The sequence below is a fragment of the Dufourea novaeangliae genome, unplaced genomic scaffold (genome assembly GCF_001272555.1).
Source record: "Dufourea novaeangliae isolate 0120121106 unplaced genomic scaffold, ASM127255v1 scaffold90, whole genome shotgun sequence".
Taxonomy (NCBI): domain Eukaryota; kingdom Metazoa; phylum Arthropoda; class Insecta; order Hymenoptera; family Halictidae; genus Dufourea; species Dufourea novaeangliae.
In genome coordinates, this window is record NW_015373969.1 from 99,778 (window position 1) to 127,506 (window position 27,729).

At 45.4% G+C, this 27,729-nt stretch overlaps 5 protein-coding genes across 6 annotated transcripts; 3 read left to right on the forward strand and 2 right to left on the reverse strand.

Moving 5' to 3' along the window:
- Positions 1 to 1,585: 1,585 nt before the first annotated feature.
- On the reverse strand, positions 1,586 to 6,989 carry LOC107186799. Its single transcript, XM_015574738.1, has 3 exons — positions 6,585 to 6,989; positions 3,686 to 3,904; positions 1,586 to 3,323 (listed from the first exon to the last, which is right to left on the reverse strand). The coding sequence occupies exons 1-3, from the start codon at positions 6,658 to 6,660 to the stop codon at positions 3,142 to 3,144; spliced, it is 477 nt and encodes a 158-aa protein (XP_015430224.1). The 5' UTR covers positions 6,661 to 6,989; the 3' UTR covers positions 1,586 to 3,141.
- A 754-nt stretch (positions 6,990 to 7,743) lies between these two features.
- On the forward strand, positions 7,744 to 9,086 carry LOC107186796 (protein bric-a-brac 2-like). The gene has a single exon (XM_015574734.1). It carries the CDS (start codon positions 7,886 to 7,888, stop codon positions 9,026 to 9,028), a length of 1,143 nt encoding a protein of 380 aa, XP_015430220.1. The 5' UTR covers positions 7,744 to 7,885; the 3' UTR covers positions 9,029 to 9,086.
- A 338-nt stretch (positions 9,087 to 9,424) lies between these two features.
- LOC107186785 (tetratricopeptide repeat protein 12-like) lies at positions 9,425 to 10,398 on the forward strand. The gene is made up of 4 exons (XM_015574722.1): positions 9,425 to 9,560; positions 9,619 to 9,813; positions 9,888 to 10,280; positions 10,355 to 10,398. Exons 1-4 carry the CDS (start codon positions 9,425 to 9,427, stop codon positions 10,396 to 10,398), a joined length of 768 nt encoding a protein of 255 aa, XP_015430208.1.
- A 104-nt stretch (positions 10,399 to 10,502) lies between these two features.
- Positions 10,503 to 12,099, reverse strand: LOC107186798 (UPF0415 protein C7orf25 homolog). Its single transcript, XM_015574737.1, has 4 exons — positions 11,848 to 12,099; positions 11,297 to 11,738; positions 10,653 to 11,206; positions 10,503 to 10,589 (listed from the first exon to the last, which is right to left on the reverse strand). Exons 1-4 carry the CDS (start codon positions 11,995 to 11,997, stop codon positions 10,503 to 10,505), a joined length of 1,233 nt encoding a protein of 410 aa, XP_015430223.1. The 5' UTR covers positions 11,998 to 12,099.
- Positions 12,097 to 16,296, forward strand: LOC107186797 (zinc finger protein 346-like). 2 transcript variants are annotated; one of them, XM_015574735.1, is made up of 8 exons: positions 12,097 to 12,439; positions 14,212 to 14,685; positions 14,857 to 14,930; positions 15,073 to 15,222; positions 15,322 to 15,416; positions 15,508 to 15,821; positions 15,901 to 15,969; positions 16,046 to 16,296. In XM_015574735.1, exons 1-8 carry the CDS (start codon positions 12,400 to 12,402, stop codon positions 16,198 to 16,200), a joined length of 1,371 nt encoding a protein of 456 aa, XP_015430221.1. In that variant the 5' UTR covers positions 12,097 to 12,399; the 3' UTR covers positions 16,201 to 16,296. The 2 variants fall into 2 exon arrangements, with proteins under 2 accessions (XP_015430221.1, XP_015430222.1); XM_015574736.1 differs by having other exon boundaries at positions 14,446 to 14,685.
- Positions 16,297 to 27,729: the final 11,433 nt, after the last annotated feature.

Sequence of the window (27,729 nt, forward strand, 5' to 3'; positions counted from 1 at the left end):
AAACGCTATATATCAGACCATCGATCGTATCGGTCAGATTTTTCGATGTCTTTCATGCACAAAGACGAGGATTAACGGGGATCATCTCCTTGCTCCGGATTTTTGGAACTAGAAATAAAAAAGGAATATTTAAAATAATCAAATAATTATCGTGATGTTAACAAGCATCGAGCGTAGTAACAAGATCGAAGAGAGTTTTTTTTCCAAAAGCAACGCCAACAGTCGATTACTATTCGAAATTTGGATACAGTTGTTAATACAAGTATGTAAATGAAATGCAACGATCGGAAGAACCCTGGCGATGTAACATCGGTGGATGTATAAAATTTGGGTCGAAGGTGCAAGTCATCTCGCAATTGTTTCTACTTTCGACTAAGCTTGTAAATATTCGCACGATTACGCCTGATGATATTACCATTGTTTCGCCTTAAATTATTCTTGTAATCGGCGAGATATACGTATGTGTAGACACGGTTTTCTACGAAAGCACTTTCGTCGACTCGATTACTTCTTTTTCTTTCGATATTAGTAGCGAGTAAGCCTTCTCGAGTATACATTTTCCATTAAATGTATTGTAAATTATATCAACTGTGACGTACGATATTAAAAAAGTGAAAAAACACACGTATCTATGTCCTTTATTGACGAACGAATTAACCTGAATTTCACGCCACTTTTTCCCGCGCTCTCGAGAGTCTTGACGAGTGGATGGTAACAATGGTAGGCCAGTTGACTGTTACTTTCTTTATTTTCGGTTTCATATTTATCGATATGTACTTGGATATTTACAAATTCTTCGTCACGGTTCGTGTCGACCTAGTTTCGGTGATCCGTTGCGTGCACATGTTTCGTAGACGTTGTTACCAATTCCAGAACAATATTTTGTTCTCGGACAGACACAGTAGAATTTATTCCGGGCAAATTTTTCTTCCCCCCGTTCGGGGGACTGTTTACGTAACGCGTGCAACGTGTATATTGTTACGTCTGCAGTGGTCGAGAAACCCGAAGAACCATAACAGTTTTCACAATGGAGTAGCCATCAAATCCTAACAGATTGTGCCGAGAAAGTGCGCGATTCAGTCGAGAACGGGTGTGTTCAGTCAAAAATAACGTAAAATACATCACAGATTAAAATTGACAGCTTAACAGAATGACGCGCGGCCAAGATTAACCATTTTTTTTTTCAGAAACAGACGGCAGAGACTTCTAACTTGTAAAACAAAACTTGATAACAGTAATTATACTCGGTCGGATAGTCGAACCGCGTCGTTACGGAGAGAATAATAACGAGCGAAGGAAGGAAACATCGAAAACAAGAATTAATTCGCTACTACCAGTCACACCGTTCAAATTTCCTTTCGCGAACTATAAAAATATGAAATCTCATCGTCTCGCGATGCCTAGGCGACCTAACGAATCCGAAATCGATCTCGAGCACCGACTATAATCACTATGGTTAGCTTCTAGTGCAATAGAGTACTGTACAAAAATGATAGAGTACAAGAATAGGTTAAATATCTAATACATATATATATATATATATATATATATATATATATATACATCAATTATCGGTTAAAGGGACATCATTCCCATTTTCTTGAGAATATAAATATAGACAATGCGATTTCTTCTTGTTTCGGAAATCACGATTAATTCGAATTACAAACTATAGGAGAGAGAGAAAGAATGATTGGCTGGCAAGAATACGCGGCCGTAGAATCGGTCGAAGGTTATTTACAAAATCTGTTATATTACAGAAAAAAAAACGACATCGAGAACAATTATTATAGATGCAACGTTATTTTGGTATATGTGCAGCCGGCTTCTAAACGTCTTGCAGTTCAAAAGTTAACTCAGCTCAATTGACGGGGGAATCGCCGATTCGTTTCTTTTTCTCTTGCTTCGATTCGTTTCGCCACGGCGACGATACCGCCATCGTTGCTGCCCGTACACATCCGGAGAGATAATTCAGATTGTGGAATCTTTAGTCTTTGGTTAAGTAACGGTGAACGTATATTCTCATTTAAAGAGTTATCCTCGAAAGAACAAGATATTCAGAGACGACAACGAAACTTCATACGCGCGACACGATCGGACACTACCGATTCCTTCGCAATTATATCGGATACACTTACGTTGGAGGTATGCTAATAGGAAGTAATGTGCCTGCGTTTAAAAATATATAGGACTCGATCGTAATCACGGGAATATCCATCGTCGCGTCGCGTACATGAACGTTCATCGTGCAATCAGAATTTACAATCTTATTGAGAGCGCAGAACAGTATAACGTTTAATAGAATTCTCCTAAATTTTTGCGTACAGTGTATACCGGTGAACCGGTGATCACCAGATTTTATACAAGATATTAATAACGTGTAAAAATTTACTGACCAGCTTATTAATATCATCGTAAAAAATTATGCCTCCAGTATGTTCTTAAATAGCTATCGAAAACGCAGTCAGTTATATCCCATATCCCTTACAACCATCGTTCATAAAACGGATAATCAGCGATCGTGTAAGTAGTAGCACCTTTATGCGATCGACTGGCGAAACAAAAACGGCTTGTTACCAAAAAGAGATACGATCAAATTTACAAACAACGATAAAATCAATCGGGCACCTTATTTCGAAGTATCGTCGTCGATAATAAAAATGCAGAGATGTCGATAAAAATCACGGAAACGTTCGAACATTAGCACAAAAACACGTCTACTTACACCAACACCTCTTTACATGTATGTAGCCTCTTAATTCAGTTCGACGATATTTTTCCCTTGTACGTACCTTGTACCTAAACTCCTGCTCGAAATATGCACAAAGTTACACAACATTGTTCCCGTAAGCGTAAGCAAGCTTCGAGAAAACTTTCACGCGTGTACAACAGGTCTGGGTGATATGTTTCTGATTAGAATCACGAGCGTGAAACTGCTCGAACACGCAAATCGACGAAATGATCGATCGATCGATCGATCGAACGATTTTTTGAAAACTGCGTAACGCGCGACACGCGTGCCCGTTAACTCAAAGCTTGCCGCTTTTAATTCTGCATCTCGTGTAACTGAGCGTTTTCCAGGAGACACAGCTCGTGTTTTCCGATTCGAAAAATTAGACGCGGCGGAAAAACACAGCCCGCTTACGCTATCGGCGGATCGTCATCGTCATCGTCATCCCTCGTGACTAGGATATCGCCGTGACGATTCGGACGAAACTGTCGAAATCGTTCCAGCCATTTGTATCGCCTTGCCCCGAAATACAGCAGAACCCCGACTACTATGAGGAAGGTTGGAATTAACAAACCAGCGGCTACAGAACTACCTAAACAGAATTCACAGAAAGTTTAGTCCCAGCGTGGCGTGTGTCGACGCCGCGCAAGCAATTGTTGCCCCGCTCCACGATAACTCTGTGCCCTATCAACGTGCGGTGCGGTTAATGAGCTAACGCGGCCAGATTATCGGGTCGTGGAAATGGTTATATAGGAGTTTCACTTATCTACCGTGGAAAGTTTGCCATATGAAATTCTGCACGAGACTAAGAGTTTTGCTTCTTATGGATATAATATGCACCGTGAATTGTCCAAGAATCCCTTGGCGACGGTATCGGCTTTCTGGTAGACACGCGATCGGACCATCGCCGAGGGATTCGAGAAACTTTCCTCTCCCGCATCGATTACTATTTACCTCCAGAGTCGTCTTTGAGGTCTGGTTGAACGGTGGTCGCGCTAATAGCCAGAACTGTTTTATGCTGAAGACACTGGCCGCCCACCGGCACGTACTCTATCTGACACTCGCACCTCGACTCCCCGTTCGGCGTTAGCTGAACGCATCTTTCGTTGCGACCGCATTGCTCGTCCGCCTTGCTCACGTCGCACCGTCTAGTCTGATTCGATTCAGTGTTCGCTGAAAAAAACCTGAACGGTTGAAACCTGTCGGGGCTCCGACTACAATCGGAAAAGCTCCCGGTGTGTGTGTGTGTGTGTGTGTGACTCGGGACACGAGCGAGACTCCGTGAACTCGACGTTTAATCGCGAATCGAGTCGGTGTTACGACACGAGGCGTGTGTATATCTATCGCCTCCGAGTCGAACACTAATCATTCATCCGTTTTTTCTTGACCGAATGTTGTCCCGTGTTGGCAGTAAATTATTCTTGTTCGCGTAGGATAATTCTCGAGCGAACAGCTCGTGACAGCCGCGTCCGAGAATCTACCAGTAACGAAATAACGTTGAATCGGTTGACGCACAAATTGAAAGCGGGGGACAGAAAAAAGCCCTTTCCAGTTAATTCGTCCAAGTGAAGGTTAATAGATACGGGTGGGTATCAGTGAGGATGGTCGGACAATGGATCGCTCACGAGGGTTCACGCAGCAACGCGCGATAACCGGCATTCGTGAGCACGTCTAAGCACAATCAACAGGATTGAGTAGGACGGAACGATGTACGGAAACAAAGAGATCATTTTATCAGCGCACTGCTTCGTTTCATTGATCGTTATTGATCGATTCGTCTCGCGAGCCCGATTTCCTGATAGGATATCTCTCTCCCTCTCTATCGGTATTGCGATCGCTGAACAACGGGTTTCTTAATTGTCCACAGTGTTTGTTATCTGTTGGTTTATCAGGCTCGTCAGCGTTCCACGCTTGGTTTTTCGTTGACGTCGAACAAAGGAGCACGAAGAAGCGTCTCCCGTACCCCGTGCACGCGGTATTTTTGCGACTCTATCGGCACCGTGCGAGCCGAGATTGGCTGAATCAGTTAATTGAGACGAATTCATTTTATCAGACAGAATACAGGGGTTAACTAAACCGAGGTTCGGTCAAGCAAATTAGAGGAGTTGCTTTTGATTCGTGTCTGGTGTATCGCATCGATTCGATAAACAACCATTGCTGCGCAATCCACTCGAATCGACGAACGAAATCCCACGACGCTACGGTAGGTAAGAATAACGTCGCGATGCCATGATTTCGGAACAACGATCAATTCAAACGGTTAATACGAGCCGATGAACACTCGCGCGATAACGTCGAGGAATCGTACATAGAGTATCAAACAATGAGTCTTTTCATACAGTTTAAGCGACGTTCGTTCATTCGGTCGCGCTTTTACATATTCAAGAACGCACGAATCTTGAATATTCCTTCGCGTCGAAGCGCTAACAAGTCCCCGGACCAAACCGAGAGAAATTACATAACTATATATATATATATATATATATATATATATATATATATGTATATCTTCTGCTCCGAGTAGAATGTTGCACCACGGTCGGGCACACAAATTACGCAACTATCTTCCTTGAGAGGCGGAATACAATATTTGCACGCGAACCACACGTAACTGCTACCCGATACAAAACTGTTTCACTGGATAGAATTACCTTAACGATTAATGCAACAACCGTGAGAAAATGTTCGTTCGACGCACTAAATATTAATAAAATATATCCCCAGAAAATACATACATTGCCTCCTCGACTTTCGAAGGATTCGTAAAGCGCGCAAATTTGCCCGATTAATCGTAAAAAGAAAACGGATCGCCATGGTCACGAGGTGCCAAAGGCTAGTGGATTTTGTTATCGCGTTGACTCATCTCGTTCATTACGAACAAAACTTTGAACGGCCATGTCGAACGGATGAGTAAAAGGTCGCGTGAACACGCCTCGTGAAGGCAGCGCAATCAACTTCCTTGTTAAGCAACGCAAAATTTTCCATTTTTTCTTTTTTGTTGCGTAAATCATAGCATTCCCCGGTATTTGCAAAACTTTTTTCAACGAATCATTCGGTATTTATTCGTAGCTACGTATTTCCAACGCTTCTCCGGTCGCGTCAACCTGATTATCAGCTGTTTCCTCTACGAATGCAGATACTTGTGAGTCCGCTTCCTTGAATTCAATAATTAATTGTACTTTTACTTTACCAGTCACTGGTAATTCCACCACCGTCAGCCTTTTTTCCTACTTGACTACAGCAAAACTCTTTGGCTTCTGGCGTGTTCTTAGAATAGTTTTTTACACAAAACTCGGATCAATCGACAAATACGAGATCAATTATTATGGAGCAGTTACATGTAGTCGTTGAAATCGTTTATCATGTTCCAATGCACGATATCTGTAAGGTCGACCGAGCAGCTTAGACACAAATAGAGGAGGAACGCGTAAAGTATATACGCGATATGTATGGGCAATGTATGTAGTACCGAGAAACGGAGAACCAGAGAGGGCTCAATTTCTGGACCAGAAGAATACCAAGAGGAGAAGAGACACACGATGGAGACAGTAGGAGTGAGTGAGTACCAGAGAAAGAATGAGAGAGAGGAGGGAGAGGCACAGAGTAAAGTACAGGGGAGAAAGAAGAAGAGCGAGCAACAGAAGGAAAGAGGGGCAACGGGGAAGGGAGAAAAAGCGGAAGAAGACTATTGTGGCCTTAGTAGGGGTGACCTCAAATGGTTCGGACGAACGAAGCAATTTTGGGCACGGCTGATACGCGGTGAATAGACTCGGGAATTTACTGCCAAATAGAACAACGTATCCGTCGTCGTCGTCGTCGTCGTCGTCGTCGTGATCACGGAATCGGTGCTTACCTGCATGACTGAATGACGCTAGAAAAAGAACCGCCACGATGAGATAGCAGAACACGTCGACTCGAACGTTTCGCATTTTCCTTTCTTCCTTCCTGTCTGCCTACCTTCCTTCTGTGCTATCGCCTCGTGCACGGTTCACGGATCACATAATAAACGAGTCGACCGATTCTTTCGAGGAGCACTTACTCGCGAGTCGGTCCGTTTACGTCGCTCGAGAAAAAACCGTACGGTTGATCCCGCGATGAGGTACCTGGACGACGACAACACGCGTCACCCTCTCGTCGACGACACGTTCGGCTTAATGAGCTACAGTCGATTCGCGGGAAGATCAACAGGCGCGCGTGAACCGGCTCATCGCCGAACGGCCCGGCCGTCACCACTTTTGACAGATAAATGCTAGGCCGCGCCGCCGTCGAACGCGTTCAATCATCTGTTATTAAACGACCATTTGCTACTATCGAAGCCAATTGCTCCTGCTGGTCGACCAATCGAAAACGCTGCCCATCTTTCGATTCTGTTTCGAGATATATCGAACACGGGGAATACGCGTGCGCCTACGACTGGCGCCACGCTTAAAATTTGAACACGCGATTCTTCTTCCCTACCCGTGTCGTTCTCCTTGAAATCTTAGAAAGTCGCGGAAATTCGCGAAAGCTATGACGTCGAGCGAACCAAACCGTAACTTATACGTACTCTATATTTTCACTCTCCACTCTTGTACCAATCTTTTTGTTATGTTTGTATACTGAATGATCGTGTTCGCGAAACATGTCTTTCGCGAAAGCTCCCGAAGGATGCCAAAGATTTTCCAGCGACGATTCTCGGGACGCGATTCAATGGTTCGCCGAAAGTAGTTTTATTTTTGGAGTAGGTATCCATGCCGGTAGTTCGTTTTTTATCTGCTAGATAACACTAGCAGCTGTCTGGCGGAAATCGATTACTATACAGTGTATTTTTAAAAAGTAGAACCTCCACTCGGTCGAGCAACTTTTCTGCATTTCTGCAAAAGTGCACGGGCTCGTTGAACTTTGCGAAACGTTCGAACGCCGGGACTAATGTGTTCCGCCGTCCGCGGGCTTCGATGCGTTCGTCGCACGATTCGGAATCCAAACTTTTTCTGTATTTATAAATACAAGCTTAACAAACGAAACGCGGCGGATAGGTGTACGATTACAGGTCCTTGAAACGTAGTTGCGATGACAGCGGCACGTGTCATGGCGAGTAGTGTTGTCGTGAACGAAAGTAACGTACTGTGAGTGGCTCACACAAAATCAGACTGCTGATCAATTACAATAGTCGAGATGAGGGAAGACACGGTGCTGAGTTTAAAGTGGCACAGTTTCCCATCCCATTTAGCGGTTTCCCTCGATACATGCTATGAGAAGCAACAGTTTGTAGATCTTTCGCTTGTGTGCAAAGACGGGACAATTTTGAAATGTCATAAAATGGTATTAGCCAATTCGAGCTCGTTCTTCCGGCGTCTGCTCGTCGCGAACGATCATCCTCATCCCATGATCATCCTTCACGACGTCGAGGCGGACGAGCTAAAGACTATCATAAACTTTATGTACTGCGGCGAGATACAAGTGGTTCAGAGTGAGGTTAGACGGTTGTTGAAGCTCGCCGAAATTTTAGAAGTGACTGGACTCAGACACATTCAGACTTCCGTTTTGGTGGGAGAGTCGAACGACACGTCTCACGATGAACCCAGAAAAACGGCTACGGTAGCCAAATTGAAAATCGAGGAGCCCAAAGCATTGCCCACTAAACCTGTACCTGAACATGACCCCAATGCTAGATCTCAGAACAAAACGACCTGTCCAACTGCCAGGTTTCTTTCATCCACTCATCCCCACAAAGGTGGAGTTAAGTTGCCTCAAGAGATTACCAAAAAGGGTGAAGAAAGTGCAGTTAATTTATTGAGTCAACGATTGGAGACCGGTAGATCCGGTATCAGTATTGTAGATGTCAACGACATGCCAAGCACGAGTAGAGGAATTCCCAACCCACTTCCTCAAAAAAGAAAAGATCCTTCTGACAATGTTATCAGCTGGCCCAGAATCTTATCCGCGATATCCAAAGATCAACCTTTGCCCTTGAAAAAATTGTGTATCATGGATGAAGTTGAAATTACACTTGGGAAACCTCCCATGGTTCCTCAAGATACTAAGAAAATTGAACCTTTGGACAAAAGAAAACAAGAGACTAATTTTGAAGAGAATCAAACCATGAACTGCGCTGTGTACATAAAAGATGAAGTAGATATATCTCCTGAGATAGAAGAGGATGAATACATGGATCCCCTTGAAGTTGAAGAGCTTGAGAATGAAAGTCCAGAGACTATTATGGGCTCTTCCCAAAGATTTTCTTACACAAACATTGATCAAACCTTTAACTCAAGATCCCTTCCAGAATTTCCACCAAGAAAGGGATCCAATGGTTAATAAATGAAATAAAGAAAACTGAGACAATTAATACATGTTAATAAAAATAATGCTTAGACTGAATAAAATCTTTTTTGCAATTAAAAATTTTTCTTTAACAAATCAAATTTTCGAAAGATGTAAACATGTATGCGTTAAGCATAGTTTATCACCTTATTTGTTACACAACCCTACTTATTTTCTAATAAACCAGTTCAATCTACATACATTAGACTGTTTATTCCTATTAATGAAAATTTCACTACTGTGTTGATAGTATAATATAGAGGTTTTGCTATAACTACACAATTTATAACACTATACCATATGTTTCTATGGAAACCTGTACCGATTAGACAGCCTCAAACATAATCAACTCAGTATCTCTAATGTTTTTTGTCAAATATTCTAAGAGACATGACTGAGACATTGGGAAACGTTGAAATGCAAGACAAAATAACGAAAGGTCAAAAAATTATGGACGACTTAACAATTGATAAACGAGTAACAGAGGAGGAGTTTCAGAATTTCATGCATCGCGTTACAGAAGTCGGTAAGTAAATAATCCGTTTCCACTATAAAAGAATTATTCATGTATCGTGTTGTTTAAGAGAAAATCGTGAAGAAATTGGCGTCGGACGATCCCGAAGAACAAAAGCACGGTCAAATTTTGGCGGATGAGATGTTGGAGACAAAATCAGAAACGTTCGTTTCCGAAGACTGTGAACTAAAAGTAAAATCTAGTCGAACGGTGATTAACAAATCTACTACAAATGAAACTAACAACAGAGAGCAAATGTCACAAGGTATACATGGCTATTGCACTTTCTTTATTTTACGTATTAATTATTGATCTAAGTATTTAATTTCGGTTGCACAGAAGCATTTATGAGAAGCATAGAAAAAGATGCGAAAGAGAGAGCGGAAGATCGAAGAATTAGAAACGAACGAGCGGAAACGTTGAAAAGAATTGGAAACGGGGCATTTAAAGAGGGAAGTTATGAAAAGGCTGTAACTTATTACACTAAAGCGTTGGAGCAACGAAAGGACTCGTCCGTGTTGTGGAATAACAGGGCTTTGTCTTATATACAGCTTGGATTATTCGAAAAAGCTTTAGCCGATTGTGAATGGGCTCTAAAAGTTCACAACGCAAATATGAAAGCCCTCTTAAATAGCGCTAGATGTTACAAGCATCTTGGGGACAAGATCAAATACAAAGAATACATTCAATTAGCCAGAGAAAGAAATCCACGCTTCGATAAATTTATTGATGGTATATACTTAATGTTTTAACATTTGAAACATTTCTATTATAATTATGTTATCGTTAAGGCTTTTTTTTTACAGAATTCGAAGAAAATATGGACACAAGCATCGATTACCAGGTCTGATCCAATACGACCTAACTTAATACATATAGTAATTAACAATAGAAATATTTCTCATGTACTATGTATATTTCATTTGCAATAATCTAAAAGGCATTCAACCAATATCAAGATGAACTTATTTTTGTTGCATTACCCTCTTTTATCTCAGACAGAGACCTAGGCTCATGCAGAAAAACTGTACACTCAATGCCCTGAAAGAAATTATTACTTAAGTTATTTTAGTCTTTTATGCTTTGGAATATATGTACCTATACCTGCATGCGTGCTGCCCTCACAAATCCTTCATTTGCAGACACAGTAATACTTTTCATATTTTCACCAGTTGCAAAAACTAGTCTAGATCTGTCTTTAATTTTACCACCCAAGCTTAGCCTCTCCATAATTCTGCCTGTAGGTAGGTCATGGACTATCCGAACCCTATTCATTAATTCTTTTGCTCGAAGAGTCTCTTTGGGACCACCGATAACATCAATGATGTTCATAAAATTTTCATAAGCAGTTTGGCATACAATGAGTTCTTTATCCTCGAACAGTTTCTCTAGAATTGGTTTTGCTGGACATTTTCTCTCCATTTCTGCTTGCTGAGTAAGCAACGGTTCTCTATAAATAAAATGATCATACCCATTGGTCATGTTTGTAACATAAGCCAACAGGGTGGACACATCCAAATTAAGAATGTTTATTTCAGTTGCAAAAGGGGAGGTATTTAAGGTTTCCAAATCCGAATTGTTAACCTTATTACATCCATCCGAAGACCCGTTTAGAGACCCTAATGTACACATCCATGTAGAGAATTTGTCATCTACTTCTACACCCAGAACAATAGATGCAACATTAGGTACTTTTCTTTGCTACTGTAAATGTTTATGCATTCACGCTATTAGAAAAAAATGTATACCATGTGTATCTATGGCCTTTTCATCTTCACACTGTATTCTGTCGCCTTCAACAATTACTCCCATGTGTTCCATGCGTGTGGCTAATGGTACTTCTATGCCATAAGCAAAATGAAACACTACATCCGGTGGTCTATAAAGATGTGGATAATATTTGGCACATTGCAAGAAATACATTGCTTGATCTAGCACAGATTTTTGCCCGTATTCTCCATTTCCCATTGAAATTAAGGTAAGCGCTTTGGCATTTCTGGCAATAACTTTCACCCAAGATGCCCCACCGTTGCATACAATATCAACTTCTAACCGTGATTTTTTATGTTTAAATGGTTTCATAACATTGGTGGGTTCGCTGGCACAGAACAGTCGTGCCGCAATGGCATTTAAATGAATTAGATTTGTGCTTTGCAGATGTTCCTTTTTTACATTCCCTGTAGTTTGTACCTTTGTGAAAATAGCGTATAATTATAATTCTGTTATTATTAATCCAAATGTGTCTAACAGCGATTTAAAGTGCAACAAAACATTTTCTTTCTAATACGAGGAAACGTACCTTTTCTAAAAATCTAATCTCTTGTTGAAACTTTCGTATGAGTTTTTCAACTCCATCGATCTTCCCCACGAGTTTCAGTCGATCTATCGTGGCTTTGCCATTGTGAATTTTTTCTTTAAGACATTTCAGAAGCTCAGTCGTTTCCTCCATACTTTTCAGTCAAACGATACTAGAGAGTTTGGCCATGGAAAATCGTCTTTTCCTTCGGCTGTTCGTACAATTTTGGATAGTCCACGATCGACGAACGTAGTGTTAGCGGCCATCTTGCATCACAGTGCAATATCGCGTAATGTCGTCGGGTCGCTTGTCAAACTCGTCCATTAACCTCACAAACTTTTCTATTTCAACGAATAATTAACAGTCAAGGGCAATACATGAATGGTAATGATACCGTGTTCCAAAGAAACATGCGAAGTGCAAAACGACGCCCGGTAAAATAATTCGCGCGCGTACAGGTATCGAAAACAAGACTTGTAATCACATCACAATTATCGCACGCTGTCAACTTTTCTCTGACAATAATAGAGAATACCGGTATATTTACGCTACAAAATGTCCAGCGCGAAAATCATCGAAAATCCAGAAATACCGGGTAAGTCTCTCTCTTCCTAGGAAATAATATTCATCTTCATTGATTCACGTTGTTGGGGACGTCTGCCCTGCCGTGAATCTGCTATCAAAATATACGTGAATTCGTAAATCTTCGTGTTCATCGACCGTGAGAAATATATGATATTCGTTAGAGTGTCTTTAAAACGATCCAGAATCCAGAGTATATATGTTCTCGAACGAGATAACGTAGTTTCGCAAGATCGAAAACATCCTATTTATGTATTCGTGGTGGGTCCCATCGTAAATAGCCGGATGCGACATATAGCACGTCTACATCAACCAATTATCGAAACAATTACTCAAAGAATCCAACTATCCCGACCTACGTCAGACGTATAACACGCAAAGTCAAGTTATTTCATAGACATTCCTCGCATCGCTGTCAAGTTTCATTGAATATTTGACTGTTGAAATCAGCTGATATCTTAAAATACAAAAATGACAGACACGTATATACTGGCGCAAGTACAGTGTCTACTCGCTTACCTTTTCCCCTTGCATATTTTTTAAAGCTTCTTAAACAAACAATTTCCAAAACCATCGCGACAAATTAATTACCGATGCAAAGAGGAATAGTCGAACCGGTTCGTTTTATGCTTAGATACACGAACGTATCAGCGCGTGATACGTTACCATTTCAACTAGAAACGTATTTATTTATGGTACAAGTCTTACGAGAGTTGTACCAATCATTATTATCATTTGTTTCATTCGGTTTCGCGTAATATCAATTTTTCTTTTAATTCGATCCTCTAAATTTCCTCCGTTTATCTCGATCGCGGGCGCTAAAGTAACGTTGTCGGTCCTGAAGTGCACTGTGCAGTCGATAAGTAGAGACGGCATCGAACATGTCACGATGAATGTCGAAACATCTTGGAATACACGTCCGAATATCATATGTGTACACTTAAAAAGACAACACCGGCATTTGGAAATCGAATCGAACACTATCGGAGTATACGTACAAGTGTTACACGAGTAGCGAAGGAAACAATGGCTGCACGATAAAGCACGCGTTGAACTTGATCCTGCTGCTATCGATAAGCGAACCGTATGTATCTTGAGTGTTACGAATAGAAATGGGTTATAATACATTACAGGCTTCGTGTCGGGTGCGCTGTTCGAAATTACCGAAATCAGTATTCGTGTAGCGCGCGTAATTAAATCCCGCCTCAGAGCAAATTACATCGACACCGCATCTTATCTTGTCTTGCCGATATTTATGCTGGTGCTTTATCGCTATTTCTCATCCGCTATTTTATCCGCTATACATTTTCATGCATAGTCCGACCATGCTTAAACTGTCCGAGCTTTTTATCGCCATCATAAATCTAACGCGTGAGCATAAACATTTGTCATTCATCCCCTCCGTATCATTTCCAGAATGCTTCCCGAATTCTATTATTACTATTAGTATTATTGTTATTCAAAAAATATTCCCTAGCTTATACGTCGGGTGAATTCCGCGAATCGATACGAAAGATCTTTACGATCTACTAGGGTATAGTTCTCCGGTTGGCTATTACTCTTTTCTAAGCAAATGTAGAGAAGAAGAAAAAACTCGATAGAAAATCTTAGGTGCTATTAGACGCGTGTCGTAAAGTATTCAATTTTCGACATTGCCCATTGTAACGCTGCAAAATGATAAACGACGATGTTCATTTTTCCGACCTTCCATTGAACGAACAGTCAAAACAACAATCTTATCCCTGCTTGGGTGCTTAGAATCAATCTATACTCTGTACGATTCAGGATTAGAATGTTTCCTACCTCCGCCACCGCCACCACTTCCTTCGGTTGCATCGCCGAACACCAACAACAATGTACAGAATTCAACGGAACAACAACAGCAAGAAGCGAACACAGTGGAAACGATGGCGAGCGGTTGTCCAGGCAGCGGAACCCCGCCAGCCCTGACAACCCCGCCGCCGCCGCCGACGACGACGATTCAAGCAGCGGTTGCACCATTTCCAAATGTTTCCTTAGCACCGGCGTTCATGATGCACCCGACGATGCACCCACAAGCACCTGGACAACCGTCTACACCCTGGTGGATACCCACGGACGCGGACACGTCGGATATTTACGCTCGATGGTACGACACGACCTACAAGGCGGCGGCAGCCGTCGCGGTGGTCGCGACCCCAACGATCCAAGTCGCCGGGAAATCGAAGAACAAGCATCAGAAACGCAAGAGCGAGTTCATCGATCCCGCGCAAGATGCAGGTAATTAGAAAACCTTTCGTTGCTGTTTAGCCACGAGCACGAAAAGGATAGACTCTTCTCCATGCTCGTTCCCTCAACGATGTGGCATCGTATTGCCATTGAGAAATCGGAATCCAGATTCCTATGGCAGCTTAGCTAATTAAAGATTGATTTATGTTTTCGATTTCGCAGAGAAAGTTGCGAGCGCCCAGAGGGAACTGTCTGCGCTAATGAAACCGTTGAAATGCGATCTGTGCAACGCAGTTGTAAGGCTCGATCACTTTAATCGATGAAAATACATATGCCACGTAGATCCGCCTGTTGAATTCGCTCTCCTGTGTCGCGTCTACCCAAGCCCAGGCGAGTACACAAACGCGCGGAGGACTTAAGAACGAATGTGCTTTTTAGATGAACTCGACGTTGCAAGCTAAGTTACATTACGACGGGAAGCCGCATCAGAAGAAGGTGTCGATGTTTCTGAATCAGAGCGTCAAGAAGCAGAAGACCGAGGACGGTCAAGTCAGTAGCACGACCAACGATTGGCAGAACTATTGCGACGTGAGTATCCGGGAAACTTGTGTTCGATCGTTCGAAACCGACCGAGGATCCGTGACCTGTGTGTGGGGCCTGATACCGCGTCTTTTTTTCTGTTCACAGACCTGCAAGACATGGTTCACGTCGCAAACGGACGCGACGCAACACTACGCCGGCAAAAAGCACATTAGAGCGGCAAACGGTGGACGTCGTGCGAGGTACAGAGATGCGTATACTTGTCTGTAATTATTTCTTAGAGAGATACCCGTGTCAGCCAAGTTCATCATACCAGAGCGTTGAATTCTGCAGGCCGTCGAAGAAGTCGCAAAGTCAAAGTCAGTACAATCAAATAGATCTTACGGGCCGATTCGGGATTGGAGTGGCTTTTCAGGCGGAAGTGCAATCTCCCGCGACGACGCAACCGGTTGTACCCGACGATACCGCTGCGTCGGTCCCGGCCCCGCCAACGGGGCCCATCTACACGCCGCCGCCTTATCCGACGCCGTTGCGTTGCGATTTGTGCGGAGTCTCGGCTAATCGGCAGGACCAATTAGAAACGCACAAGCGCGGGGCCAGACACTTGAGAATGCTCAGGTTGAACGGATTGCCTGTCCCCGAGTCCGGTAAGTGTGAACCAAACGATTACAAACATACGGGACTTGTCGCAAGAATCAACGTTTATCCAAGCTGATTATTTTTCAGCAACCGAGAACGAGATGACCCCCACCACGCCTGGACCTATAGACTACTCCATCTATCGAACACCGTCGGGTAATATTAACATTCCTCGTACAAAGTACATACGACGTATCGTACGATCGAATTAACAACACTGTCTTGATTCCAGGTCAATATTATTGCGCGCCCTGCAATCTCTCGTTAAATTCCGAGAGTATGTTCGCCCAACACGTGGACAGCAAAAAACACAAAAACCAGTCAAATCCAAAGTCTCCGTCGAATGCGGCGGTTGTGTCGAAAAAGGCCAGATTCAAGAAGAAATAAGACCACGAGGACGGATGTACACGTTACTTCGCCTGTCCATTGTTTTCACTGAACTCTTATCCCACATTTTCCCAGTTGTACGGACGTATTGTGGTTGCGCCGAAAGAACGCGCAACGGTCTATCTGGAGAAACGAAATAAAACTCTTGTTCGATACCAGACGCGTAACAATATTCACTCAACCCCCGCCCCCTCCCCGAGGCATTCACGAGAGCGGTGAGAAAACGTTGCCGGAGATGCGCCGCGAGACGCGACGGAGATTACGAATTAATGCGAAGATAGATCCGATCGTCGCGCGACTGATGGGAAAGATAAGTCTGTTAGTCCGCGAGGAGCGTATTTAAATTAAATACCGATTACCTCTAAATTCGATTTCCCGTAAACCCGAACCGTTATTTAGACGGTAGCTCGTTAAACATCTCTCGGAGGCAACGCGACTAATCGGCCACATTTATTCAATTATGAAACCATTAACTCGAACGCTCCGTGCAGCGTCGCGTCGCGTCGCCCTCTCGATTCGCGAAATCGTACGCGCGTGCATACGAGCACGCGTTTATCGCGTCCAAGTGAAATTTATGCGTCGTTCGGTCTCGGCCTTCCACGGAATTTATGGCCAAGCGAACCCGCCACGCCGAGCCCTCCTCTATTAATTACCTTCTTAGACACGTATGACGGATCAACCGTTTTCAGCCTGTTTTTACTGTCACCTTCCCCGCGATGAATATATCTTTTGACAGCGGAAACCAAATAAAAATGTCGGTGTATAAAGCATGAATCAACCGACCGAGAACCACCATCGGTGGCGCTCGGTTCACGGATAACCAAAAACGGCAATAGGAAGCGTAAAAACACGATACAATTCCGGAAGAAGAACGGACCAGTTGCCTGGCGAACGAAGTCGATGGATACCGTATTTCGAGGGGTAGGGGAGAATAAAATTAGTCGCTGTTGGGATCGTGGACGGAACGAATTCTTCGTAAAAATTTCATGAGTAGCTCGAAGCTATCAAAAGAAGACCAAATGCCTATGTGGCACAGAGGTCTCGTGTCCTGAAAATTCCTTAGGAGCCGTGTTCCCCCTCCCCTCCTCTTCCTACTCGGTCTGCATTCCGCTGATTTTCTAACAAACTCGCGCCGCGGTAATTTAGCGGCCCAACTATTTTCTTCTGGCGCTTCTTTTTTAGCTTTCCGTCCCGAAGAGCTTCAACTCCCGCTATTCCACCAACCGAGCTAGAGATTAGGATCGTCCTCGCCACGGACTTGTAGATCGTTGGTTTATACCTGCGCTTCGGATTTTTATGACCCCCAGGTTCCACGTTTAACGTGACCCCTCCTTTTTATTCCTCGCAGCGTCCACCTCCCACTCCACGACATCATCGAAATCCCTTTTCCATCTTCCCGTCTTCTTTCTTATATATCTGCGCGTACTACACACACGCGCCACTATTTCTTTCCGTTCGTGTTGCCCCCTTACGCTTATATACGCGTCCGTACACCGTTCATTTTGCGCAATATATTAGCCGGAAATGGCGAACACATTGAGAGGGGCGGAGCGAGGATGAGAAAGAGAGAGATAGAGAGATACCTACAGTAACAAACTTTTTTGGAATTAAGCGTGGATCGAGAAGAACGGGAGAGGGATCCAGAGATAAACGAGAATACACTAACACAATGGCGAGCGAGTGAGAGACGATCGATTCGTCATGCGGCCAGGTGTAATGCGCGTAAAAACTTATTAATCATCGCGCGTCCGCTCCGAAATTCGGTGGAATTCCTCCCGATGACTGGAGAGAATTTCTGAGAACCTCTCGAACCATCGTGGAGAGCCATCTCCTTCACCTGCGGTGGGGTAGCCCGGCACCATGACCGGTACGGTAGAACGAAACAGATCAAACGATCGATACACATTCAAGCTCGGCTAGACATTTAGATCGTGTAGCCGGTACGATTCACAGGGGATCTCTTAACTAGTCCGAGCCGAGAGCATCGCTGCCTTCATTTTCTGATACATGAAATCTTTCCAATATCGGCACTTTGCTCGGGGGATAATAAATTTTCTCTTGCGGCGAAGTAAATAACCCATAGGAACGTATAAGAGACCGACGACGTGTAATGCTTACGATCGGTGGTTATGAAGTTATTCGCGCAGAAATCCTCTTCCGTGGTCGCGTGGATCCACTTTATTAGCAGAACGTATCGATCATCGTATCGTCCCGGATAGTGAGCACCGCAGCACCTAAGATACCGATCAATGGTGCAACTGATCGAAGGTAGGCGCATTCGTTATTCGCCAGGGAGGAGCAAACGATTCATTACAAATTCATGCGCGTGCCTTCATTTATTCAAAATAAACTCATAAATTTGAAAGAATACCCACAACGAGCGGGTACTAATTAAATGTTCTATTGACAATTCCCCCAAGAATCGGGGACTCGTTTAAAGTAAAAGAGAATGGTAGTTTCCCTCGGACAACTCTAATGGCTCGGACCCTCGAGCCCCCCCCCCCACCCTGCTACCAAAGGCGCTTGCGAATTTTCTTTTCGCGCGAACCTTCATTTCTAATTCCGCTAACGAACGGCTAACCGAGTTAGCGCGAGAAACGGTACCTCTACCTAGCGGGCAAGAGCAGCCGCTCCTTTGTCTCGCCGAATCCATTGTTCCAGCCGAGAGTATGAATTGGTAAAAAAAAAACAAAAAAAAAACAACCTCTGGGAGGCCAGGGCGGCTGAACGAACGCGAACGCGAGGATTTCTTTTCTGTCCCGTTCGCCAGCCCTCGGACAAATTCGTACAATTATTTCTCGATTAGGAGAGATCGTTGAACGTACCAGCGGGGAGCTACGGACCCGGGTCAGATTGCCCCGGCTGTATTACGGAGAGAAAGAGAAAGAGAGCAACGGAGGAGTGGAGGAAGAAAAGAGGGATCCTGCGTGGTCCGCTTAATCGCGGAAATTTCGCGGGACGTCGCAACACCAGCTTTAATAAGACGTTTTTGCGAATACCCCCGCTGGAAAAGGGTAACAGTCGGCGCGACGAGGACGCGGCAAGACCGGCCCCCAGGAGGAAGACGAATAAAACAAAAGGGAATAAAAAGCGATCGGGCGCATCTCGGTGGGGCTGACCTTGCAGGTCTTCACGGGCCACCAATGTAGACCGACAAGAAAATAGAAAATCGTGCTGCTCCTAAATGCGGGCGGTGTGATGTCATGCGGAAATAGCCATCCGTCCCGTCCGTCTATGCTTACAGCCGCCGCCGCCACCACTGCCAATGCGCGACAGAGAAAGGGGAACGGAGGGATCTTGATCGTTCGACCGATTACCTCGTTACTAGGCTTCCAAAGAGCCGATAGATCAGCGATTGCAAAGCAAAAATCGTTCGCTTTGGTCGTGTCGAAATACGAACAATTAAGATAGATATAACGACCAGCCTCGGACGTTCTGTTTTTAATTAGAACAATCGATTTTTGTTCCTCGGTCGATGAAAATGTTGTCGGGCCGATAAAGCTCAAGTTATAAGACTGATCGGAACAGCATCCGAGCGATTATTCTTTAATTTTAAACGGGCCCGTCTGGCGCCGTCGTCCGGACGACCATCTGGTATCTATAAGAGAGACTGCAGTCCCTTCGAGTCTCGGAGATGATCGAGAAAAATTATGGTTCCGAATAAGGGTCCGCTAATACGTGAAATCGTGGCAAATTTATACCACCGTTTTTTTGCCAAGTATTCATAGCAATTTGCAATGCAGAATCGTTAAAATCGTTTTCGACTACACACCCGAGCGATCTCATTGTCGGTGACCAGACAACGGCGAAGTAATTCTGAAGTATTAATGGAGCTCGACGGATTTCAGTGTTCTCTGGGACCACTCGGGGATCTGACGGGTCCGTGATGGTCCCCGGAGACCACCGAGAAGTCGTTGAGAAGTTGCGATGGACCTTGTGAACGGTTCCGATGATTTGAAAGAGGTTCGTATAATCTTGGTGGCCCGTGAGAACCACTGAGGTTCCCCCAAGGGCCTTTTGTGGGTACTAAAAGGTTTTCGGTGGCTGCTCGAGTCATATGCAACAAAACTACACGCGCGTAATCGCATACATGCAACAGATAATCGCAAAACGCTTCTTCGGGCCATTTATTGACCAACTCTACAAACAATTCTGATCATTTATGGTAGGCCGATTATCAGGACCCATATTACCTGCTCCCATGATCTCTCGATTTTTATTAACATAACTATTAAGGTATTTAGTCCAAATTTTAATGTAATTGTAAAAAATAACAAAACTATCGATGGACTGGACTTAACATGTTGTTACAATATGAGTGACGTCATGGTGATGTATAAAAGCAAATGCACCGTAAAAAGAAGCAATAAGCGACTTACCAATCGAAGACCGGACAATAGAGTTACGTAGAATTCACCTTCATCTGCAATTTACTTCCGCTCTGAGGATCGATGAGATATAAATGTTTGTAGAATTGCGATAACCATTGTTCGCGTAGTGGTTCCCCTTTGACGCCTGCATTCTTCTTGAAAATGTACCGGCACTTTGACACTCGAGTTATTGGTGTTATTCGCGAAACTTTCTTTAACCGTACATTTTGCGGTTCATATTAATCCCGAATTGTTTATAAGCTTAAATCCTTTTCGTACAAACGGTCGTTTAACAAGTTGTCAAGGCAAATCTCGCGTTCACAGATCACCAAGCTAGACTATTCACGACACGAACAATTCTGCACTAGTAAACGTAACAAAAATCCACACAAAATGTCAACGAACATTCACTTTGTTTGTATATAATCGGCGAGTACCACGTTATTACGTTAATTACTTATTGCAACTATTCAACTGCAAACGACGCGAGGAGACGAACTGACGGCGGTTGAAGGACGCGGTCAAGACTACCGAGCACTACCGAGTTTGCAATAAATTACCCATACACCGTTTCGAGTTAATCACGTGATCATAAAAATCGACAAATCAGATACGAGTATGAAGTTTAGAGATGGTCACGTGATTGAAGTTGCAAGAATTTACCAAGAATGCATTTCGCGAGAGATCACGTGATTGAAGTTTCAAGAATTTACCCAGAATGCATTTCGCGAGAGATCACGTGACGTAAGCTGCCCGCGTTCGGAAAAGTAGTCGCATTTCGAAAGTAACAGACCTCTTATGAATCCTCGATAAATTTGAAAATTTTGTGCTACGCGGCTAGATACGTCGAAGAGTGATCGGTTAATAAGAAATAGATAATATTGCTTTGTCGAGTCATGCGCGTGAAGTCGTGAAATATTTAAAGGTCGATCAGATTTCACGCATACGTACGTACATATTATTTCATATCTCGTGACGGGTGTGCGACATTCGAGTTTACATAGTTCGGGACTTTGTGCTGCATTAAATTGTGACTTCTTTGGGAGCGTGACGCAAAGGAAAGGAGTCGGCAACGAAGAAAACCGGAGCCGATTTCGAACAATATTTCGCCGCTGCCGCCGCCGGCGAAAGTCACCAGAAATTCAAGTCAGGAACATCGCGGCCGAGTATGAGAACGGCCGATGTCATGCCGGCGGTGCGATCGCGCATGCGCGCGGCTTACACTTGACGGGCTCAAAAAATCAATGACCTCGCTCTGTCGTGGGTACGTGTTCGCGTCTTTATTACTTACAGGGCTGAGAAGTTTAAGAACGAATCGGTTGGGATCGTCGGCAGGGGAGGTCCAGGATCGAGGAACCGAGCAGTGTAAACGAGAGGACGAAAATCGCAGGTAGGAGCGAGGAGGAGAGGATCGATGAAAATGGACGGTGAGGGTGCAGCCCCGGTGGCGGCGCTGCTGTAACACGGCCGAATAGCGGTACGGTGAAACTAGCCGACCAAGCTGTTCGGCTCGCTTCGGCTCGCCGTTTCAGTTCGTGTCCTCTCGCTGCACACGACGGACGTGTTTGAACTCGGTGTCGCGTTTCGCGTTCTCTATACCGACAGCAAGAGAGGGAGAGAGAGAGAGAGAGAAGGAGAGAAAAAAAGGAGAACTGTTATCCTCGGTGAAACTGGCGCAAAGTATCGGCGCCATAATTCGGTGGTTTACGCGCGCGAAACGAGAAACTGTGTCGCGTTAATTAAAAGTACAGAGGGACGCGTGTCTCGCGAGAACGACGCACGAGGTCCCAGTGTTCCCGGCCGGTCCGCGATCAAGTTTCGTTTTAGTGACTTGTGTACTACGAGAAAAAGAAGTGGTGAACCTTGTGCGTGAATCTGTATCGAACCCGTCGTGTTCCGATCCACGCCGTGTACCGTGTTCCGAATAATCGAAGATCGATTCCCGTTTGGAACGCTGCTCGGTGAATCGTGCGGGAAGAGAGAGCGCGAAAGAAAGAAACGGAGAGAAAGAGCGAGATCGAGGGAGAAAGAGAGTGAGAGAGAAAGCGTGCATCGTAGCCGTCGCAGCCGCGGTGCACCGTCCGTCCACCTTTCGCGTTGCCGCGAGTGCACGGGATAAAATGGCGCTTGCTTTCGTCCGTGTGCCTCTATCGACCGTGACAAACAATCCGACGACGGATTCGCGTCGACGCCAGTCGCGACGTTTTTAAGCGGTTGAACATTTCGCGGCTCCGCTTTTCCCCTTTTCGTACCACCCTCGGCGCCCTTCTACCCCGTGTTCCCCTTGTTTCGGTGGGTACATTACACCTTTTTTTCCTGTCCGCGAATCGAAACACCGCGCGACACACACCGTTCGGATCAAGACACAACGTCGCTGGAGAAAGGAGATTTTATGCCGCGGTTCCTCGTCAGTTGTTGGAGCGGAATTTTGGAAGCTGAGAAACTGTCTTCGAATCGTATTCGAACTTCAAGGAAGGCGCCCCGCACATAGTTGGGTAAGTAAAATACATCTACCTTTTTATTTCTACGTATCATAGTCTTGGCAGGGTCTCGGGGTTCCTCGAAATGCGATACGTCGTTGTTTCGATGGAAAAACCCCGTCCAGGCTTTTGGGGTTATTGTTTACGCCAGGGTAGTTTGTGGTCGGAACAGCCGGCGAGGTCACGATAAATCTTGCCTCGAGGCGAACCAGCGACGGAGAAAATGTTCGTTTTCCGTTCGTTATCCGCGGGCTTACGACACACCAGAGATATTAACGATCCCAGTGAAAGGCATTGATTCGTTGAACCTCAGACTGTGTGCCGTGTCAGGAGCGTGGATTCCGTCCGAACAGGTTTGCCGTTTTACCCGCGTTACCTTCCCCGTCTCCCGTAACAACGCTTCTCGCCGTCGAATATTCGCAATCGCGTTCTTTCCAGCCGCGGCGCGCGTGCATGCGAAATCTCCTTTTCCACCTATTGAATTTTTACGAACCGATACACACTCGAGTCTGTCCTCGATCGTTGGCAAATCGTATCCCCCCCATTCCTGGAGAAACTATATTCCCAGTTCGTTGTTCGACGGTATATCGGGACAACGAATAGACTGAATTTAACAGAGGCGCGTTAATAAATATTCCGCGAAACATACTGCAATCGACAATGATAATCGGCAGCTGGCTCGTTTCTATCCGGTAATTAAGTTGTCGGATCAAAAGCCGAGCAAACCCACACGGTAAAAGGTGATTATGCCTTTGACGGTGGATCGAAAAGCTTCGGAATTTTATCTCGCGTCGAGCGAATCGGGCCAAAGAGAGAAAGAGAGAGAGAGAGAGAGAGAGAGAGAGAGAGAGAGAGAGAGAGAGAGAGACAGCAGATTTGTTTTCGGCGCCTGGTCCTTAGGCGAGTGTGTGTTTTTTTTACCTTTTAGTTTCCGCGATGGCGGTAAGTGCACGGGCCTGTCCGGCATTAACGATTCCGTAATTATGCAAATAAATCCAGAGGGGATTGGGGGTCGAGGACTATTTGAAAGTCCCCGAGTGACGGACACGCACATACGAAGCCAGTCGATGTTTACATAGGTAACGCGTGTGTGCACAGTCGGCTGAGAGTACACACGCGCTTTCGCACGCGCCTAAACGTGCCAAACGCGGCGCGGTTCGGCCGTGGGTACTCCTCGTAGCTGGACCGCGTTCGCTCGCTGGCTCGCTGGCTTACATACATGTACTACTCGGAAAATGACAGGCCATCGGTGGAGAACCGGCGTGTTTGAGCTCACCTCCTCGTGCAAATATTTTACGCGGGCAAACACTAGCCATGACGGATCATGCCCTCCTAGACGAACCAGACACGGGAAGACGACGGTGCTCGTACCCGGCTAAGAACGGGATTTCCTCCGGAATTTTGCGTAATCCCACCTCGCACAAAGGAGTTGCGAACGCGTCCCATTTCCATCAAGATATACACATACCACCTCATCGACTATCGTGAATCCATCAATTATTGAGTGGCGAAGGGGGGTTATCGATGCGTCGTTGCACACGAGTCTGGTTCCCTAGTGGCGCAATCAGATTCCATTGTCGACGGGAACAGGATACCTGTAGGAAACGTTTCCTGGCTCCGAAAGGGAATAGGTGATCAGGCCGGGTAGGGCAGGGCAGCAGGCTAGGACAGAGGATAGGAACAGGGAGGCCGAATGAATTTTCCTACGGCCAAGGATCGTCACGAATGGCGGTTTCGGGGTAGTTGATCGGTATCGCGGTTGACACGGCGTGGCCAGGTAGAATGGTAACTTTACGACAGTCCTGGCCGAGTGAAGAAAAAAAAAAGACAGCGGCAACCCCTGCGTCTTTCTACCTGTTGGGCACAGGTAGCGTGCTTCTAGTCCGCAGTTTACCTAAGCCCCGGTTTATCGAGTCCTTAGGACGTGAGGAAATTGTAGAAATCCCGCTTTCCGGACAATCCCTCCCGGACGTGCGCGTGCATCGCTGCTTTGGGAAGTGACACGGTTACGAATGGTCTAATTAACGATACGAGACGTTTCTTCGTCAATGCTCGTAGCAGCAGCAGCAGCAGCAGTAGCAGCATCGTACTTTGTTCGCATAATCTGAGAACGGAGGTTGCTCGTTCAAGCGGAGGAAGGCCGAGGCGCGAGTAATTTAATACGGCGATCGATGAGTCTTCGTCGTTAGAGCTTAATTTCATTTTCCAGGGTGCGAGCGCTCGCCGGAGACATTCATAGTAATTAGCCTCGATTCGAAGTTCCGTCTGAAAGCCGCTGAATCGTGGCATAGAATTTCTTGCTCTCTCTCTTCCGTTCTCTCTCTTTCATTGTCAGTATTACCTACCCACCGCCGGTGTCGTTCCTTTCTTTCGCGTGCACACGCGCGAGAAAATGAATCCCCGGCGTTTGTCTCTGCGTTCTCGCGCGACGCAATCCTCTTCCGTCGTCAGATCTTGTCCGATAATCGTCGAACCCGTTAGACGAAAACGAATCACACGCGGGGGTAAATGAGAGAAACGCTCGACCAAGAACAATTTCGCTCTCTCTGGTCGCGTGGGTAAAGCCGGACGTTCTCGAGGAGCAGCAATCTCTCTCTCTCTCTCTCTCTCTCTCTCTCTCTCTCTCTCTCTCTCTCTTTCCTGCTGGTGGAATCGAGAGGATTCGAGCGATTAATTATGATCGGCGGTATTATTAGAGGGGCGCGCGTAGCTCGACGAGCTTATCGATTCGAGCGCGTGTGTGCACGCGTGTCGGCGGGGCCCGTCGTTAGATACGCCGCGCTCGCGCGCGATTCAGAGATCGTGGTGTTCTGCGCATACTGGCGCGTAATTGCATCGTGAAAGTGTTACAAAGCGATTCACGTCGGCCTCTGTGGAAACGCGTCGCTCGATCGACCGGCCAGGCCGATCCGCGCCACACCGACAGATCCCAGATGGAAATAGTGAAAGTAGTGCAACCACCTGGCTCGTCCTTTGAAAACCACTTGTACCTACGTTACCCTACCTTTGCTCTCTTATGTGCTCGCGCTGATTTTTCTTTGGCTCGCTATCGGGTTACGCTATCAAGGGATCGAACTCTTTCCCAATCCCCGTCTGTTCCCAGATCGGCGGGGAAACACCGTTGCCTTTTATTCTTCCCTGGGAAACTATTAGCGGGATGGATTTCCCTGGAATTGGAGCGGAAACACACCCGTAGGTGCACCCATCGTTCCGTGACCCTAGACCCGAAGCATCGAGAGAGGACCCTCCGAAAAGTTTCGGGAAACAATGTCCAAACTTGCCGACAGGTCGATTCGAATCTCGCCTTTACGTTTCTAGCATAGGCCGGCGACAGGTCCTTCTGCTTTTGCGAGCGGTAATCTCGCCGTCGATCTGGGATCTAGGGTTACCTGGTCCCTGCATCTCTACTGTGTACTTAACAGAACCGTGTACGCGACTCATCTCGGAGGGGTATTATTATATTATCCGCAAGGTCGCATTTTGTCCCGGCCTGACCCGACACCGTTTTACACGTCAAATATACCAGAGAGAGACAGGCATCGTAGGATAAGGTCGCCCCGTTTCCACGCTTTTCGTACTCACCGTGGAAAATTCAATTTGACGCGCTGTACAGCTCCGCGAGAATCGATATCGCGTATCTGTATTCAAAAAGTTTCGATCGGCTTGCAGCCTCGTCTCTCGGATGTTCCCTTCGCCCTCGTCTTTCCATTTAACAAATTACAAGCTGGCCGGCACACGTGTAAGTTTCGCTACCGGAATCCTTAATGAGGCCCTCGCTCGGTCATTTCCATACTATCGGAGGATTTGATTCCAATTCGAATTGAAATCCTCGCGGAGACGATGGGAATTAATAATTGTGCGAGCTGAATTAATATACCGTTTGATTATGTTTCGGAGCGTGTAGCGCGCGAGGATAGACTTTCGTTTGTCGCCACGAAGATATTAGTCACGATACCATCTCGGGGATTCGAACGATACCGTTCGAAATTCCCCGTGGTCAACGTGGCACCGTGCGCGCACAGAAAGGTGGTAGTCGGAGAAGATGTTCTTCGACACGTATCAAATTTCACTCGCGCAATGCCCGAAAAAAAAGGAATAGCCCTGTGGGCTGTGGGCATTATTAATTCCGTAAGAAATAAAAAAAAAAAACGACGTAAAGTACCTACCGCGGGGAGACGCTCTTGCGCAATTTCATTTACATAGGATTTTTATTTCGACGCCGTGAAGAGGCCTGCATGAATTTTTATGCCCTGTGACCTGTCGTGTTCTGTCTTCGAGAAAATCGTCAGGGTCGTCGTGAACGTAAAACCAGCCCGCGCCGCTTGCCGATTCCACAACGAGCGCGTATCTAATTGCGATCTCCCGTTACACCGAATGAAAAAGCATCGTTGTGACGCAACGAAAATAATAATTAACGAGCAAACTATAATCCGTGCGTTGCAGAACAACTTGGTCGGGTATCACGCTGCGCTGCTGGAAGGTGAAAGGTCTTCCGACTAGTTCCGACCCAGTTTATCTATCGCTGTGCGCGCGCGCGCATGGTCCAGCAAAGAAAAGGACTTATCGTTCGTTTAAATTTAGAGAGGCTGGGAGGATCGAGGAGAATCGTGGCGAATTTACGAGAAGCTTCACGAGGGAACTTATCGTTAATCTTTATTCACGTAACATCGAAAGACTTT

Excerpts from the sequence above, each read along its gene's own strand:
- LOC107186785 (XM_015574722.1), top strand. The coding sequence starts at position 9,425 with ATGACTGAGACATTGGGAAACGTTGAAATGCAAGACAAAATAACGAAA. Across the intron at positions 9,814-9,887 it reads CAGAGAGCAAATGTCACAAG|AAGCATTTATGAGAAGCATA; the intron begins GTATACATGGCT and ends TCGGTTGCACAG. Across the intron at positions 10,281-10,354 it reads CTTCGATAAATTTATTGATG|AATTCGAAGAAAATATGGAC; the intron begins GTATATACTTAA and ends TTTTTTTTACAG.
- LOC107186796 (XM_015574734.1), top strand. The coding sequence starts at position 7,886 with ATGAGGGAAGACACGGTGCTGAGTTTAAAGTGGCACAGTTTCCCATCC.
- LOC107186798 (XM_015574737.1), bottom strand. The coding sequence starts at position 11,997 with ATGGAGGAAACGACTGAGCTTCTGAAATGTCTTAAAGAAAAAATTCAC. Across the intron at positions 11,739-11,847 it reads AGATTAGATTTTTAGAAAAG|GTACAAACTACAGGGAATGT; the intron begins GTACGTTTCCTC and ends ATTTTCACAAAG. Across the intron at positions 10,590-10,652 it reads TGAGGGCAGCACGCATGCAG|GGCATTGAGTGTACAGTTTT; the intron begins GTATAGGTACAT and ends AATTTCTTTCAG.
- LOC107186797 (XM_015574735.1), top strand. The coding sequence starts at position 12,400 with ATGTCCAGCGCGAAAATCATCGAAAATCCAGAAATACCGG. Across the intron at positions 12,440-14,211 it reads CGAAAATCCAGAAATACCGG|GATTAGAATGTTTCCTACCT; the intron begins GTAAGTCTCTCT and ends TGTACGATTCAG. Across the intron at positions 15,223-15,321 it reads ATTGGCAGAACTATTGCGAC|ACCTGCAAGACATGGTTCAC; the intron begins GTGAGTATCCGG and ends TTCTGTTCACAG.
- LOC107186799 (XM_015574738.1), bottom strand. The coding sequence starts at position 6,660 with ATGCGAAACGTTCGAGTCGACGTGTTCTGCTATCTCATCGTGGCGGTT. Across the intron at positions 3,905-6,584 it reads AGCGTCATTCAGTCATGCAG|CGAACACTGAATCGAATCAG; the intron begins GTAAGCACCGAT and ends GGTTTTTTTCAG. Across the intron at positions 3,324-3,685 it reads CCTCAAAGACGACTCTGGAG|GTAGTTCTGTAGCCGCTGGT; the intron begins GTAAATAGTAAT and ends AATTCTGTTTAG.